General features: G+C 32.7%; 1 protein-coding gene across 1 annotated transcript in view; it reads right to left on the reverse strand.

The window, feature by feature from the left end:
- OTOGL (otogelin like) overlaps positions 1 to 16,918 on the reverse strand; it is a 194,616-nt gene that overhangs the window by 30,600 nt on the left and 147,098 nt on the right. Inside the window, exons 39-41 of the mRNA XM_031940155.1 lie at positions 14,886 to 15,075; positions 13,192 to 13,406; positions 9,538 to 9,679 (exon numbers count right to left, since the gene is read on the reverse strand). Coding sequence (XP_031796015.1) covers positions 9,538 to 9,679; positions 13,192 to 13,406; positions 14,886 to 15,075 — 547 coding nt within the window. The remainder of the gene's footprint in view (positions 1 to 9,537; positions 9,680 to 13,191; positions 13,407 to 14,885; positions 15,076 to 16,918) is intronic.

Genomic DNA, 16,918 nt, shown 5'->3' on the forward strand with positions numbered 1-16,918 from the left:
CAACAAGTTGTATATCTAAAGCCCAGTTTTAGGTGCTAGGGACACCAATGAAACTAGGAACTTCCATTCAAATAATAACCATTCTGGTGACAAAAAAGGAAATTGTCAATTTAAATTTTGTAAAAATTGAATCAGTTTTTCATTAAAATAAATTTGAGTGGATTGAGAGCTAACATAGTATAATGCATAAGTTTCAACCATTCAACCCACAGGTCACGAGCAGCCTAAAGCCTGAACCAGATTAAAATGTAATTGAGGAGGGTGGAGCCAAGATGGTGGAATAAAGTCAAAAAGCTGCTCTGGCTCTCCAAGTTTCCCTCAAAAACCAAATGAACCAAGCCTCTGAACAGAATCTGATGAAACCACTCTCCACATAGATTTTGGGAAAGCTGGCGAGAGGGCCTTAATAAAAGAAAAATCAGCAAGTAAAATTCTCAGTCCTGGCTCAATAGAGAAGAAAATCAGTGGGGCAACCCCTAGTACCAGCTCAGAATGCAAACTCCAGGAAACCAGGCTGTTTCCTAGAAAAAACAGCCAAACTACCCCCCTACAAACACAAGGAGCCCCTGTGCTCAAAGCCAAAGCTCAGAACTGCACAAGAAGCTTGGGACAGCTCCACTTTTACTCCAGGAGCACCAGTTCCACAAAGAAAGAAAGAAAGAAAGAAAGAAAGAAAGAAAGAAAGAAAGAAATACCAAAAGAAAAGGAAAGAAAGAAAATAAGCAAGAAACAGAAAAAACCTTGAACATAGAAAGCTAACATGTGACAGGGCAGACCAAAAGATAAACTCAGAGGAGGACTGAATGTCCACAGAAGAAATCATAAAGAGTAAGATAAATTGCTCTCAAGACAAAAGAACTTCTTGGAAATGTTCATAAAATACTTCAAAAGGCAAATAAGAGAGGCAGAAGAAAAAATAAGAAAAGAAATGAAAGATTTACATAAAAGAGTCGACAGTTTGGAAAAGAAAGGGGGAAAAAATGGTCTGAAGAAAACAACTCCTTAAACAGTAGAAACTAAGTGGAAAAAAAGATACAAAAGCTAATTGATGAAAATCACATGTTAAAAACCAAAACAGGGCAAGACAGTAAGTCAAACAAACTAAAAAGAATGAAAAAATGGAAGAAAATGTGAAATACCTCATTGGCAAAATAGCTGACCTGGAAAATAGATCCAGAAGAGACATTTTTAAAACGACCTACCTAAATTCCGGGACCAGGAAAAAAAAAGCCTACAAAAGGTCATTAAGGAAAACTGCCCCAGTATTCTAGAAAGAGGAGGAAATATTCATTGAAAGAATCCAATGTCACCTCTGGAAAGAGATTCCAAAAAGAAAACCCCAAGGAAACTCTTAAACTATAATCTCAGGGGGGAAAATATTGCAAGCTAACAGACAAAAACAATTCAAATATCACGGAGCAATAGTCAGGATTACCCAGGATCTGGCAGTTTCTACAATAAAGGATTGAAGGGCTGCAATATTATATTCTAAACGGCAAAAGACCTGCAGTTACAACCAAGAATTAACTACCTAGCTAGACTCAGCATCATCTTTCAGGAGAGGAATTGGAGCTTTAATGAAGTAAGAGACTTTTAGTCATTTCTATCAAAAAAGCCAAACCTAAACTGAAAATTTATGGACACAAGAGAATCATAAAAAGGTAAGTGGGGATATATATATATATATATATATATATATATAGTTACATCCCTAGATAGGAAAACAATATCTGTAACTCTTGTGAACTTTATCTGTCACTGGAACAGATGGGGGGAGGAGAGAGGAAGGGGAATATCATCTGGAATGAGGGTGTAGTTATGAATGGTCCTTGATGTGATAAAAGAAAAAGACATTAATGGGTAAGGAAAGGTCTGTAATGGAAAAAGAGGAAAGGGAAGGCAATTGGACAACTAGTTCACATGAAGAGGGAAGACCTATTACAATCAAAGGAAAGGAAGGGGATGAGCAGTGTTTGAAGCTTGGTCTCATCAGTTTTGACTTTAAGAGAGAATAATTTAAGCATTCAATTTGCTATATAAATTTATCTAACCATATAAAAAGGAGGAGGAGGAGGAGAAAGAGGAATAGAAAAGAGAGGGACAGGATTAAAGGGAGGGCAGAAACAATGGAGAAAAGGTAAAAGAAGAGAGAAAGGGTTGATAGAAGATAAGGTAGTGGGTAGAGTGGTTAAAAAACAATATTAAGAGAAGGGAGAGGATTATAGAAAATAGGGTAGTGGGTAGAGTGAATAAAAAGACAAAACTAAGGACAGGGTGGAAAGAGAGAACAAATATATATATATATATATATATATATATATATATATATATATATACATATATATATATATATATATATATATAGGAAAAATAGAATGGAAGGGAAATGCAGAGCTGTTAATCATAACTGTGAATGTGAATGAAATGAACTCTTCCATAAAACAAACTAATAGCAGAGTGGCTTAAAAAACGGAATCCTATGCATTGTTGGTGGAGTTGTGAATGAATCCAACCATTCTGGAGAGTAGTTTGGAACTATGCTCAAAAAGTTATCAAACTGTGCATACTCTTTGATCCAGCAGTGTTACCACTGGGCTTATATCCCAAAGAGATTATAAAGAAGGGAAAGGGACCTGTATGCGCACGAATGTTTGTGGCAGCCCTTTTTGTAGTGACTAGAAATTGGAAACTGAATGGATGCCCATCAGTTGGAGAATGGCTGAATAAATTGTGGTATATGAATATTATGGAATATTATTGTTCTGTAAGAAATGGCCAACAGGATGATTTCAGAAAGGCCTGGAGAGACTTACATGAACTGATGCTGAGTGAAATGAGCAGGACCAGGAGATCATTATATACTTCAACAACAATACTATATGATGACCAGTTCTGATGGACCTGGCCATCTTCAGTAACGAGATCAACTAAATCATTTCCAATGGAGCAGTAATGAACTGAACCAGCTACGCCCAGAGAAAGAACTCTGGGTGATAACTAAAAACCATTACATTGAATTCCCAAAATTGGAACAAGAGGTTTGGCAATTGTTAATGCTGTAAAGTTACCCATGAATATAACCTGTAAATAAAAGGCTATTAAATAAAAAAAAAACTTCCAATTAAAAAAAATATTTTATTACTAAATTGCATTAGCAATAATTTAATCATTAAAGAATACCAAACTAAATGATTCAGTTGTTGAAATAAATCAGATAATTTCAGTCTTCATGTGAATCATATAAATAAAACTGACTATATTGGAAGAAAAAAGAAATGGAATCCTAGAATATGTTGTTTACAAATGTGTTTATATTTGACACAGAGAGATACATCCAGTGTAAAAGCAAAAATTTGGAATAGAATTTATTATGCTTCAGCGGGAGTAAAAAAAAAATCAGGGATAGCAATTCTTATCTCAGATAAAGCAAAAGTAAAAATAGATCTTATTAAAAGAGATAAGGGTGGGAAAGTACATCTTAATAAAGGGTACCATAAATAATGAAATTGTAACAATACTAAATGTGCATGCACCAAATGGTAGAGGAGGTTAATTCCTAGAGAAGATTTTAAGCCAGTTACAGAAAGAAATAGATAGCAAAACTATTCTAGTGGGGGATCTCAAACTTCCCCTCTCAGAATCAGACAAATCTAATCAAAAAATAAACAAGAAAAAGACTAGGTAAGTTAAAAGGATCCTAAAAAACCCAGATATGATAGACCTCTGGAGAAAATTAAATAAGGAACAAAAGGAATGTACCTTTTTCTTGGCATTACATGGCACCTACACAAAAACAGACCATGTATTAGGGCATAAAATACTCATAATCAAAAGCAAAAATGTAGAATAGTAAATGCTTCCTTTTCAGACCAAAATGCAATAAACATCATATTTAATAAAGGGACAAGGAAAAATAGACTAAAAACCAATTTGAAATTAAATAATCTAATTATAAAGAATGAGTGGGTCAAACAACAAATCACAAAAACATCCATAATTTCATCCAAGAAAATGACAATAATGAAACTACATATCAAATATATGGAATACAGCCAAATCAGTTTTTAGAGGAAATTTTATATCTTCAAATAGCTCCATAAATAGAACAGAGAAAGAGGAGATTAATGAATTAGCTATGAAACTAAAAAGGCTAGAAAAAGAACAAAATAACCCCCCAAATAAATATCAAATTAGAAATTTTGAAACTCAAATGGGAGATTAATAAAATAGAAACTAAGAAAGCTACTGAAATAATAAAACCAAGAGTTGGTTATATGAAAAGACTAACAAAATATATAAATCTTTGGTTATTTTGATCAAGAAAAGGAAAGGAAAAAAAAAACTCAAAGAACAAATAAATCACCACCGTCAAAAATAAAAGGGGAGAATTTATCACCAATAAACAAAAAATTAAAACAATTATCAGGAGCTTTTTTTCCCATCTCTATGGCAGCAAGTCTGACAATTTAACTGAAATGGATGAATATTTACAAAAATATAAATTGCCCAAGTTATCAGAAGAGGAAATAAAATACTTACATAATCCCATTTTAGAAAAAAAAAATTGAAAAAAGAAAAAAATCTCCAGGTCTAGTTTTATTCACAAGTGAATTCTACCAAACATTTAAAGAACAATTAATTCCAGTACTATGTAAACTACTTGGAAAAATAGACAAAGAAAGAGTAATGCCAAACTCCTTCTATGACACAAATATGGCACTGATATCTAAACCAGAAAGGCCCAAAGCAGAGAAAGGAAATTACAGAACAATCTCCCTAATGACTCTTGTTGCAAATATTATAAATAAAATATTAGCAAAGAGATTACAACAACAGCAGGATAATACCAGATACAAGTTTGTACCAGAAATTCAGGGCAGATTCAATAACAGGAAAACTATTACCACAATTGATCATATCAATAATAAAACCAACAGAAATCACATGATAATCTCATTAGATGCAGAAAAAGCTTTTGATAAAATACAGCATCTATTCCTACTAAAAACACTGGAGAGCATAAGGATAAAAGGAGTTTTCCTTAAAATAATAAGCACTATATCTAAAACCAACAGTAAGCATTATTTGTAATGGAAAAACGCTGTATGCATTCCCAATAACACCAGAGTGAAATAAGGATGTCCATATCACCACTATTATTCAGCATTGTATTAGAAAGTTGGCTTTAGCAATAAAAAAAGAAAAAGAAATTAAAGGAATTAGAATAGGCAATGAGGAAAGAAAACTATCACTCTTTGCAGATGATATGATGATCTACTTAGAAGATCCTAAAAATTCAACCAAAAACCTACCGAAACAATTCACAGCTTTGGCAAAGTTGCAGGATATAAAATAAATCCAAGCAAAGCATTTCTATATATTACTGACAAAACCCATCAGCAAGAGATAGAAAGAGAAATTTCATTTAAAATTACAGTAGACAAAATAAAATACTTGAGGGTCTACCAGCCAAAATAAATCCAAAAACAATATGAACCCAATTACAAAACACTTCTCACACAAATAAAATCAGATCTAAACAATTGGAAAATATCAATTGTTCATGGCAAGACCGAGCTAATATAATAAAATGACAATTCTGCATTGATTGGTCTATTTATTCAGTGCCATACCAATCAAACTGCAAGAAAATAATAACAAAATTCATCTGGACGAACAAAAGGTCAAGAATATCGAGGGAATTAACGAGAAAAAAAATACATAGGATGGTGACTTAGCAGTACCAAACCTAAAACTATATTATAAAGCAGCCGTAATTAAAACCATTTAGTACTGGCTAAGAAATTGAATGCTGGATCAGTGGAATAGATTAGATACACACAATACAATAATCAAGTTCTATAGCAATCTAGTATTTGATAAATTGCCAAATTTGATAAATAGCTTCTGGAATAAAAACTCAACTATTTCACAAAAACTGCTGGGAAAACTGGAAAATAATATGTCAAACTTGGAAAATAGACCTACATTTCACACCCCATACCCAAAAAAAAAAGGTCAAAATGGATACACGAATTGGTTATAAAGCAGGATACCATAAACAAATTAGGTGAACAAAGGATAATTTACCTATCATATCTTTAGAGAAGGGGGGAAATTTATGACCAAAAAAGAACTAGAGAACATTAGGAAAGGCAAAATGGACAACTCTGATTACATTAAATTAAAAAAGTTTTTGCACAAACAAAACCAACAGAAACAAGATTAAAAGGAAATACAAAACTGGGGGGAAAATCTTTACAACCTATATTTCTAATAAAGATCTCATTTCTAAAGTATATAAAGAATTGTATCAAATTTATAAGAATACAAGTCATTCCTTAATTGATTAATGATGAAAGGATATGAACAAACAATTTTCAGATGATGAAATTGAAACCATTTATAGTTAATTTAAAAAATGCTCTAAATCACTTTGGATTAGAGAAATGCAAATTAAAACAACTCTAAGGTGCAACTTCACACTTCTCAACTTGGCTAAATTGACAGAAAAAGTTGATAATTGTTAGAGGGGATATGGGAAAACTGGGACACTACTACATTATTGGCAGAGTTGTGAAATGTTAAAGCCATTTTGGAAAGCAATTTGGAGTTATGCCTAAAGGGCTATAAAATTGTGTATAACATTTGACCCAGCACTGCCATTATTGACTCTGTATCCCAAGGAAATCATAAAGGAGGGAATAGGACCCACATGTACAAAAATGCTTGTAGCAGCTCTTTTTGTTGTAGTAAAGAATTGGAAAAGGAGTGGATTCCCATAAATTGGGGAATGGCTGGACAAGTTGTGATGCATTAAAGTAATGGAATATTATTGTTCTTTTAAAAATGCACAACAAACTGATTACAGAAAGGCTTAGAAAGATTTACATGAACTGATACTGAGCAAAACAAACTGAATCAGGAATACATTGTATACAATAAAAACAAGAATATGTGAGGATCAATTATGAAAGACTTGGTTTTTCTCAGTAGTTCACTGATCCAAAGCAATCCCAACAGACTTTGGAAAGAAAATATTATTTGCATATAGAAAAAGAATTAAGGAGACTGCATGGAAATCAACATATGCTATGATTACTTCTTTTTTCTGTTTTTTTTATCTCTCCCATGATTTTTCCCTTTTGCTCTGATTTTTCTCTCCCAACATGATTCATAAAGCAATGTGTATTAAAAATAAATAAACTCATTACAATAAAAATATAATTTGGAAATATTTAATAAAATAAGTAAAAATCCCATAAATTAGAGGTAACATTACATTTTAAAATTAAGCCAGTATGAGGCCCAATATAAATTAGTGGCCACTAATTTATTTGAGTTTGACAGAATTTCTACAATGATAGAGACCTATCTTTATCTCAAGCAGAATTATAGTCCAAGTCTCAACTATGACACATAGTGATTGTAGCAAATCACTGAACTTCTCAATCTCAGTTTCATCATTTTTTTCAATAGGGATGATGACAATAAGGTTATTGTGAGGTTCAAGTATGATAATACCTATAAAATACAAATGATAAAGCACTATATAAATACTTGCTATTATTACTATTATCATAATCATTTTTATTATTAACTGGTATTCCTTTACTAAAGCCTATCTTCAATGTTTTATCATAGCACAGAGCTGACCCTGCCTGAGCAGTTGAAGAATATGTCAATGGAGTGCAACTTTTGACAAGTCTAGCCAACTGAGAAAGGTTTAGCTAAGTTTAGAGGCACTGACATGATAATGCTATATATATATATTTTTTTACCCATAGTAATTTCTGAATATCATCATTTTTTAGTCATAGAGGAGTTGCAATCTGCATCATTGGAGAGAATATCTATATTAAGGAAATCACAAATCCTTGAAGTACTGAAATTGAAATATATTCTCTAGTATTAAATTGAGGCATCACAAAAAATTAATCACCAAATATGTATTGAGCATCCATTTCCAGCCCTAAGCTAAGCTCTGTGGCAGTTGAAAAAGAAATAGAACTCATTCTTAGCTTTTCATGTTTTTGCTTGATGTTTCATGTTTTGCTTGATGTTTCATGTTTTTTTTTGTTTAAATAAAATTTGAATATCAGGAATTTAAAGTATAGCTTCTGTGTAATTTGCATCTTGCAGGACATAAAGGTTTTATAGACTGCTAAATATGGTCAAGAGTAGGCATATTTGAAATATCCAGCTCTGGATGATTACTTCCAGTAGAATCATGGGAAAGTCATTTACCCTCTGAATCTTAATTTCCTCTTGTGTTTAAAAAAAAAAGAAAAGAAAGGCAGGTGGAGGAAGAAAGGAAGGAGAGGAGAAAGTGGTGAAGGGAGCAGGCCAGGGGAGATGGGGAGTGACTGAGGGGGTTGGCCCATGATGGAAGAAGCGAGATATGGGAGATGGATGGCCACCTGTTTTTCCATCCATCCTCCCTCCTCAGACTTCTCCACAGGGGTCTGGCTGCTCCAGTGGCTCTGAAGAGGAATAATAAAAATAATTTTTAAAATGAAAAAAAAGGATTACATGCATTTTTTAGCCAGGTGAGAAAGAATATCATTGCAAGTACTGTTAAGATTAAATATTCTATTTTAAAAGAAAAAAATAACCATCACCAGAGAACTTAGACTGAATATATCCATTGCTAAAATGTTTTAGACTTTTTGCTAAAAAGAACAAATTGACAAAGTCAGGTTTCTTTTTTACTTTTCTATTTAGTAGTTTCTTTTCCCCCAGTTACATATAAAAACAATTTTAACATTTATTTTTTTAAAACTTGGAGTTTTATATTCACTTCCTTCCTCCTTCTAATTGAGAAGGCAAGCAATTCAATATAGCTTATCATGTATAGTCATGCAAAATATTTCTATAATAGTCATATGGTGAATTAAAACATAGATCAAAAAAAAAAAAGAAAGAAAAAACCCTTAAGATTAGCAAAGTTAAAAGAAAGAAAGAAAAGTATGCTTTAATCTGTATCCAGACAGCGTATGTTCTTTATCTGTTTGGTTTATAATTTCATTATAAGTCCTTCAGAGTTGTCTTGTATCATTGTATTGTGAAGAATTGCTAAGTCATTCATAGGGATCATCTAATAATATTGCTGTTATTTTGCACACAGTACATTTCACTTTGCATCAGCTCATGAAAGTCTTCTCAGGTTTTTCTGAGAGCATCCTGCTCATAATTTCATATAGAACAATAATATTACACCACAATCACATACCACAATTTGTTCAGCTATTCTCCAATTGATGGGCATCCCCTCAATTTTTAATTATTTACCCCCAGAAAAGAGCTGCTATAAATACTTTTGTGAATATAGGACTTTTTTCTTTTTGTTTTTTAATCTCTTTTTGGATACATATGTAGTAGTGGTATTACAAAACAGAACTTTTTAAAAGTTCTTTTAAATCTTTATGCTAAAATGGGAATGATATTTTAGAAATATAAAGCATCACTCAATTCAAAAAAGCATTTCTATGGGACTACTGTATGTTTGTAGAATTATCATCTGTTCTGGTTACTTACAACAGTAATCTGATGCTCTCCACTCAATGCAGATATCATATTTATTGCACAAAGCTACATACGCAGACAATACATCACACTCATACTTCCAAAAATATGTATAGTTGATCCACATCTTCTCACAAAATTCCTCTGGCAATACCTAGAGATGGGGGTTGAAAACAGGGGGAGAAGAGAGATGCTTTAGTTGAAAGGTAGTCTCTAATAGTCCTGGGGTTGTTTTGAATTATACATATATATTCAAAGTAAAAATTCATTATCAGTTTGCTTAGTTCAAAGGCTCTAAAACTGGAGTCCATGAACTTATTTTTTCTTAATGTTTTAATAACTATATTTCTCTATAATTGGTTTCTTCTGTAATGTGTGCATTTAAAAATATTATTCTGAGAAATAGGTCATATGTTTTACCAGACTGCCTAAAGGGTCCATGCCAAGAAAATAATAAAAAAAAAGATTTAGGATCTTTTCCCCCACTGAAGCATCACAGACTCAAACAGGTAATCAGATACTTGTAAACATTAAGTTACAAGTTTCAGTCTTTTATTTATGTCTTTGATTTATGATCATAGAAAACACATACTGGGTAAGATATCTATTGCCTATGTCATTTCACATAATTTCTTGATCATGTCAGGAAAGAGATTGTTAAAATGATACTTTATGATACTGCCATTTTTCTAGTTCTTTCTTCTCTAGACACTAATTTAGATTATGATCAGCTATGATATCTCTTAAAGCATGCTTTACAAAACATGGTATCACTAATTAAACTTTGTTATGAAATGTTCTTCAAAAATGTTTGTGAATAAATTGTGTAACTTTGTCATGTGTGAGTATAATTATGTTTTTATCCATTTCAGCACCTACAAAGCACCTCATTTAATCTAGATAAAAATTAAAATCTGACAACTTAGCTTGTCTCCTTTTAAACCCTTTTCTACTTTTCTTCTATTTCCTAGCATAGTATTTCCATCATTTCATTTTTCCATATCCAGTTATTCCTCCTTCAAGATCCATTTTTCCCTTAGTCTATATTTGATGGTCTTTTTGGTTTCACTTCCTATATTCTTTCATTTGATTTCTAGGTGTTAAATTCTTTTGTAATTACTCTTTAACCTTGCTACTTTTAAGATGGAATTTGCTGTTGGTGCATATATGATTCCTGTAAATTCAAGAAGTTAGAAACAGAAAATTTAGTAAATTAAACATGAGAGAGGGATATGATAGGAGTAGTGGTGGAGAAATTAAACATTAGCCCTGTTCAAAATTCCTAAATGCAATGGATCCATCATCTGATTGAAGAGATTTATTTCAATGATGCAAAATGCAATCTATTCACGTCTTTTCATGCTGGGCTACCCTTATTTCCTTTGAGTTTATCTGTTAGCTTACCATACAAATGGAGTAATAGGGACCTTCTTCTAGAACTGTTAATCATCTACAGACTGCAAGGACATGAACTGCCCAAGCTTATTTTGGATTTTTTTTTCTGGACTTTGATTTTGATTTTAGATCCAATTTGTTATTTTATTAATGTACATAACTCCAAGAAAGGCAATCCCATCTACCAAAATAGATCAGTAACTCTTCAATTTAATTTATTACAGAATTGTTTGAAAAAAGTTGCTTGAAGTCCTGAGAGTTTAAGTAATGCGACCACAATTACATACCTACTATGTGCCAAATGCAGGACTAGAAGCCAGATCTTCCTGATCCTGAGACTCTTATCTATGATACTATAATGCATCATGTTCTAAATTCCTTAAGAAAAATATTAAATTCTTAATCACCTTAAGTTTTAGGATGGGCTATCAAAGGGGATTGAGCAGCTAGGTAGAACAATGGATAGAGTGAGTCTAGAGTGTGGAGTCAGGACAACTCAACTTTCTGAATTCAAATTTGATCTCAGACATAAGCTATGTAACTCTAGGCAAGTCACTTAACCTTTTTGTGCCTCAGTTTCCTCATCTTTAAAATGAGAGGGAAAAGAAAATTGCAAAGCCTATCTTTGTCCAAAAACCCCAAATGAAGTCATAATCAGACATGAATGAAAAATAACTGAACAGCAACAATCAAAAGAGATGAATAACTCACTTTTAATGGTGTCATGACCTAGTAGATATTGAGCTGGCCTTGAAGTCAGAATGATACAGAATCAAATCTTTCCTCTGAAATATGTTGACTGTGTAAAGAAAGCAAGTCATTTCCCCTATCATTGTTTTTAGGCAGCCCACTAAGACAATAACTTGTGGATGGTACTGACCTGCATCAGTAGAGGGAGTTTTCTTTCCTGGGAATTCTCTATACTAATGAATCAATTTCCTTTATACCAAGATTTCTCAATTTTTTTTTATACATGTTATAGATCCCTTTGACCCCAGTGATGAAACCTATGGACTCCTCAAAATAATTTCTTTCATTTATAATTGAAAAAAATTCTAAATTTCAGTGAAAGGACTCAATGAAATTAAAGGTAAAACCTTTTCCATCTGAGTTCATGTGACCCTTAAAATCTATTCATAGAACTTTCTTCTTAATCTCAGGTGAAGAACATCTACTTTATAACTTAACAGATTCTCTGAAATAGTTTAGATGTCTTCCTGACAAAAATAGAGATGAATGCAAAAAGGTCACTATTCTAGTCCTAGCAGTAAATGAATTAAATGAATTGGATAACTTCTGCCACTATCTTTTCCCTCACTTCTGTTTTATAGTAAGAGTGGCCTTTTTCCTTGCCAATGCAAACCCTTCTATGTTCACAAGTGATTTCATCTCTTTTTGTTTTCTGTAATAGATTTCATTTTCTATCACTCTTCCTTCTCTCCTATCCAATTAGACTATAAAACATATTCATGTATTCCCCATCTTCAAAACTCTCACTGGATCCATCCATTCTTCTATTTTTCCACATCTCTCCTCCTTTTTTGTGGCTGATTTAAGGCCTCCATTTCCTTTTCTCTCATTCTCTTCTAAACTCTTTGAAATCTGACTTCCACCCTCTTAATATAATTAAAATTGCTTTCTCCAAAATTACCGTTGTTCTCTTAATTGCAAAATCTAATGGTCTTTTCTCAATCTTCAACCTTCTTGATCTCTCAGGAGCCTTTGACACTGTTGTTAATTACCCTTGATTAACTTAATTATACTTGATTCTCTCTTTACATATTTTTTTCTGGTTCCCTCCCATCTGATGACTCTTTTTCTGTTCTCTTTGATGAATTTTCATTCTAATCTCATGGACTAATAGTGAGGATCCCCGATGTTTCCCCTGTGTCCTGTTTTCTTCTTTGTCCATATTATTTCTTTTGCCAGAAACAATCTCCCTCCTCATTTCTGCCTCCTAACCTCCCTAACTTCTTTCAAGTTTCAGCTAAAATCTTATTTTATCCAAAAAGCCCTTATATCACCCCATTCACTGCAAACTCTTTGAGATCAGGGACTACTTGTTTTTGCTTTTTATTTTTCACCTTTCTTGGTATCCCCAGTGCTTAGCACAGTGCCTAGCACATAGTTGGTGCTTAATAAACTCTCATTGATTGACTGGATTTTAGATGAGATCCTTCCTACCATAGGAAATCAGCACCTAAAAATGAATATATTAGTTTTTATTCTCACCTGTGGCATTTTATTATTATTATTTTTTAATGTACTTACTTTTTTATGGCATGGAATGAAAGCTGTTTTCCTTAACAACTCTACACAGTGACTGCAATCATCTTCAGTACAATTTCTAATAGGTCTTCTGGTTGTAACATCAAATAATTTGTCAAGTTCCCAGCTTTCAATAAACAATCCAATATCATCCATATTTGTGATTATGGTGCCATTTTGCATCCTTAGATCATCATTTGGGTCATCATTGCAAACACCTAAAAAGAGGGCATCACATTTACTGGAAAAAAATTCACAAGAAAAAAGGTCATGAAGATAGCTGAGTCATAAAGGACATGAAGACAACTGGTTCACTTTAATATGTGATTTTGAAAAAGATTGGTTTAATAAGATGAACATGGCTTCAGGATGAAGGAACACTTAAAAGGTCTTAAAATCTCCAGGAGCCTGAAAAATATAAAGTAAGAAGCAAAGGGGGAAAAAAGGTAATTTTAGCACTTAAAATAGTGGCAATGAAAATCCTGGCTTATGGAAAGAAAATAACTCTGTCATTACAAATGATAAGTTTCAATTATCTAGAAAATACCCATATACAGATTATCACCTCTGACTTTTACTACCTGTGTCCTCTAAGGCAGGACATTTAGTTTCTTTGGGTCTTAGTTTCTTACTCTATAATGAAGAGGGTTGGATTAAATGGCCTCCAAGTTACTTCTAGTTCTGTTCAGAGGAAGGAGGTAGAGGGGAAAAAAGGAGCAGAAGGAGAAGAGGGAGGAGGAGGAAGAAGATGAAAAGGAAAAGTAGGAAAAAAAGAAGGAAGGAAAAGGAAGAGGAGAAAGAGAAAGAGGAGAAGGAGGGGCAGCTAGGTGACATAGTGGATAGAGATCCAGTCCTGAAGTCAGGAGGACCTGAAGTCAAATCTAATCTCAGGCATTTAACACTTCCTAGTTGTGTGACCCTGGGCAAGTCACTTAACCCTAATTGCCTCAGGGAAAAAAAAGGAGAAGGAGAAGTAGAGGAACAAAAACAAAAAGTAGAACAGAAAACAGAGGAGGAAGAGTAAGAGGAGAAAAAGAAAGAGAAGAAGGAGGAGGAGGAAGAAGAAGAGAAAAGGAAAAGGAGGAGAAAAAGAAAGAGGAGAAAGACAAGAAGGAGGAAGAGGAGTTGGCAGAAGAGGAGGAGCAGGAAAAGGAGGAAGGAGAAGGAAGAGGAGGGAGAAGGAAGGGAAGGAAGAATTGGGGTTTGAATCCAAGTCCTCTGACCACAGAGTCACTTTTTTCACTTTATTTCCCTGCCTCCTTATTTGGTCTACATTTATGATTTCATTGGTATGAGGAAATCTTAATATGGAAATTTCTTCCTTTAATACAAATAGGCAACATTTTTTTTTAAACTTACAGGTGAACTGAATGATTTGGGGACACTTGAAGTTCGAAAGACTTTCCCATGGTCAAACAGAAGGGTAAATTATCACTTTTAAAATCAGAAAATCAGGGCATAGGGTCAGTATTTAACTCAATTTATGAAATTCATATCTAATATCTAAGGAGTTCTGTATGCCACATGATCAAGACTAAGCCAAAATAAACATAATCCTTGGACTCAAGGAGCTTATAATATATAGACATGGAGAAAGGGAAGTGATCAGAAATAATGAGAGCACAGCATAATGAATGTAACTTCAGTAAAACAAAAGAATATTTTGAAAATATTTAGATTTTAGAAGCAAGTCTCACCACAAAGTCCTTCTGTGCTGTGATTAGCAATTGATGAAAAATCATAGTGAATGTCTATAATTCCTGTAATATGAGCCCATCGAATTCTAAATCCTCCTGGAGTGGTAACAACATACATAGCGCCAGTATCCTCAATAGAAAGGCCATTCTCTGAGAAAGGTAATGGTTCAATGATAGAATCCACTTCTACCTAAAACATTTCCAAAATAACTTATTAATAAATGAAACTTGTTATACACATATCAGTTAAAATCAGAGTAATCCATATTATTTTCTTCATATTATTAATCATCTTTGAAATTCATCTTTGGTTTCTAGTAGTTCCATGATTCCTTACAACATTTTGCAACATCAGAAGATATTTGACATTAAAAGATGAGCCTCCCCATCTCCAGAAACCTGACATTATAAAAAAAAATTTTTTTGCTATTTTCCAAAAACAATCTAAGTCCTTCTTGTCTTCCTGTTCAAGCTAGATGCATCTCATAGTTCATTTGCAGAGTTTATCAAAGAAATACATGCTGGTTTAGATAATAGGCATTCTTGATCCACATTTTTTTGGTGTGTGGATAACTAGATCAAATTCCATTATCTTATAATATGTCTCATACCTTAAAAGATTTTTTGATTTGTTTGAATTTATTCCCCCAGTTATTTTCAGGATTTTATTTATAAATTACTTTTATCTTCTTAAAACTCTGTTTTCTTCTGTTACATGCAGTTATATTTTTGTTTTTTTTTAATCTTCTCTTGAAGGCTTTATTATCTCCTATTGTTTTAAGAGGTGTCATTTATATGATGCTCTATTTTATTGCTTTACGTATATGACTTTGATCCTCTCAATAATCCTGTTTGGTAGGGCATACAAGTATTGCTATCAACCCTATTAAAGGGGGAAAATGAGGTTCAAAAAAGGTAAACAATTTGTCAATGGTCAAATAGCTAATAAGTGTCAAATATGGGACTTGAGCCTATATAATAATGCTGACTCAAAATCTAGCATGCTTTCCACTATATTCTTCTGCCTCTGGAGCTGTAACTCTTTGTGAATATGAACATGAATATCTTCAATGAAATGAAAGGGAAGATAGAATTATTTCTTTCTGAATTTTATAGTTTCTTTTTCTATGAAGTTGCTGTTGACCTAAAATGGAAAACATAATCAATGATCAGCCTCTGTTAGATACTTAAAAAGGTATTGTGGTATAATAGAAAAGAAACTGAATAAAAAGTCTGAAAACCTGGTTTCTAAGTATCAACAATGATCAATTGTGATATCATAGCCAGATGGGCTTACTTTGTCTGAGCAAGAATCATGAAACACAAAAGTTCTAAAATTTCTTTTAACCCTAAAATTATAGGGAGCTCCAAAGGTTTATTCATACGTTTATGTATGAATAGAGATATACTAAAAATGAAAGATACAAACAGTAAGCAGTCTGAATTATGGAATAGTTTCTATGATATATATATATATATATATATATATATGTATATAGCTTGTTATTACCTTTACAAAACAAAATACTAAGAAAGAATCTAATCCTCACCAAGTAAATTCTTACAGAAGGAGAAGAGATCACCAAGAGCAAGCAAGGGTTTATTAAGAACAAATGATGCTATAATGATATGCAAATTGTGTTTGGGTACCTTCTAGATTCATTCATTCTAAATCATTAGATTTAGAGCTAGAATAAACTTCAAATACCACCTAGTCCTGCCTCCTTAGTTTATGAATAAAAAAAATAGAGCCAAATTCTTTGCCTAGGGAAACTCAAAAAGTAAGAAACATATGGGATTTGAACCCAGTCTATCTGCTTCTAAATTCAATACTCTTCTAACTAACTAAAAATGCCATGTTAGTTTTAATAAATCAAGGAAATACCATAGGCATAGAAAGGCATTTTTCATCAAGGCTTTTGAAAGTTTATCATTACATCTTTGTTTAGTAATGAATAGATGGGGACTAGATGTGCACATATGTGAAACAACCAACAGACCATAAAATGTATTAAGATATTAATAAACTATTA

Source organism: Sarcophilus harrisii, chromosome 5 (assembly GCF_902635505.1).
Source record: "Sarcophilus harrisii chromosome 5, mSarHar1.11, whole genome shotgun sequence".
NCBI lineage: Eukaryota > Metazoa > Chordata > Mammalia > Dasyuromorphia > Dasyuridae > Sarcophilus > Sarcophilus harrisii.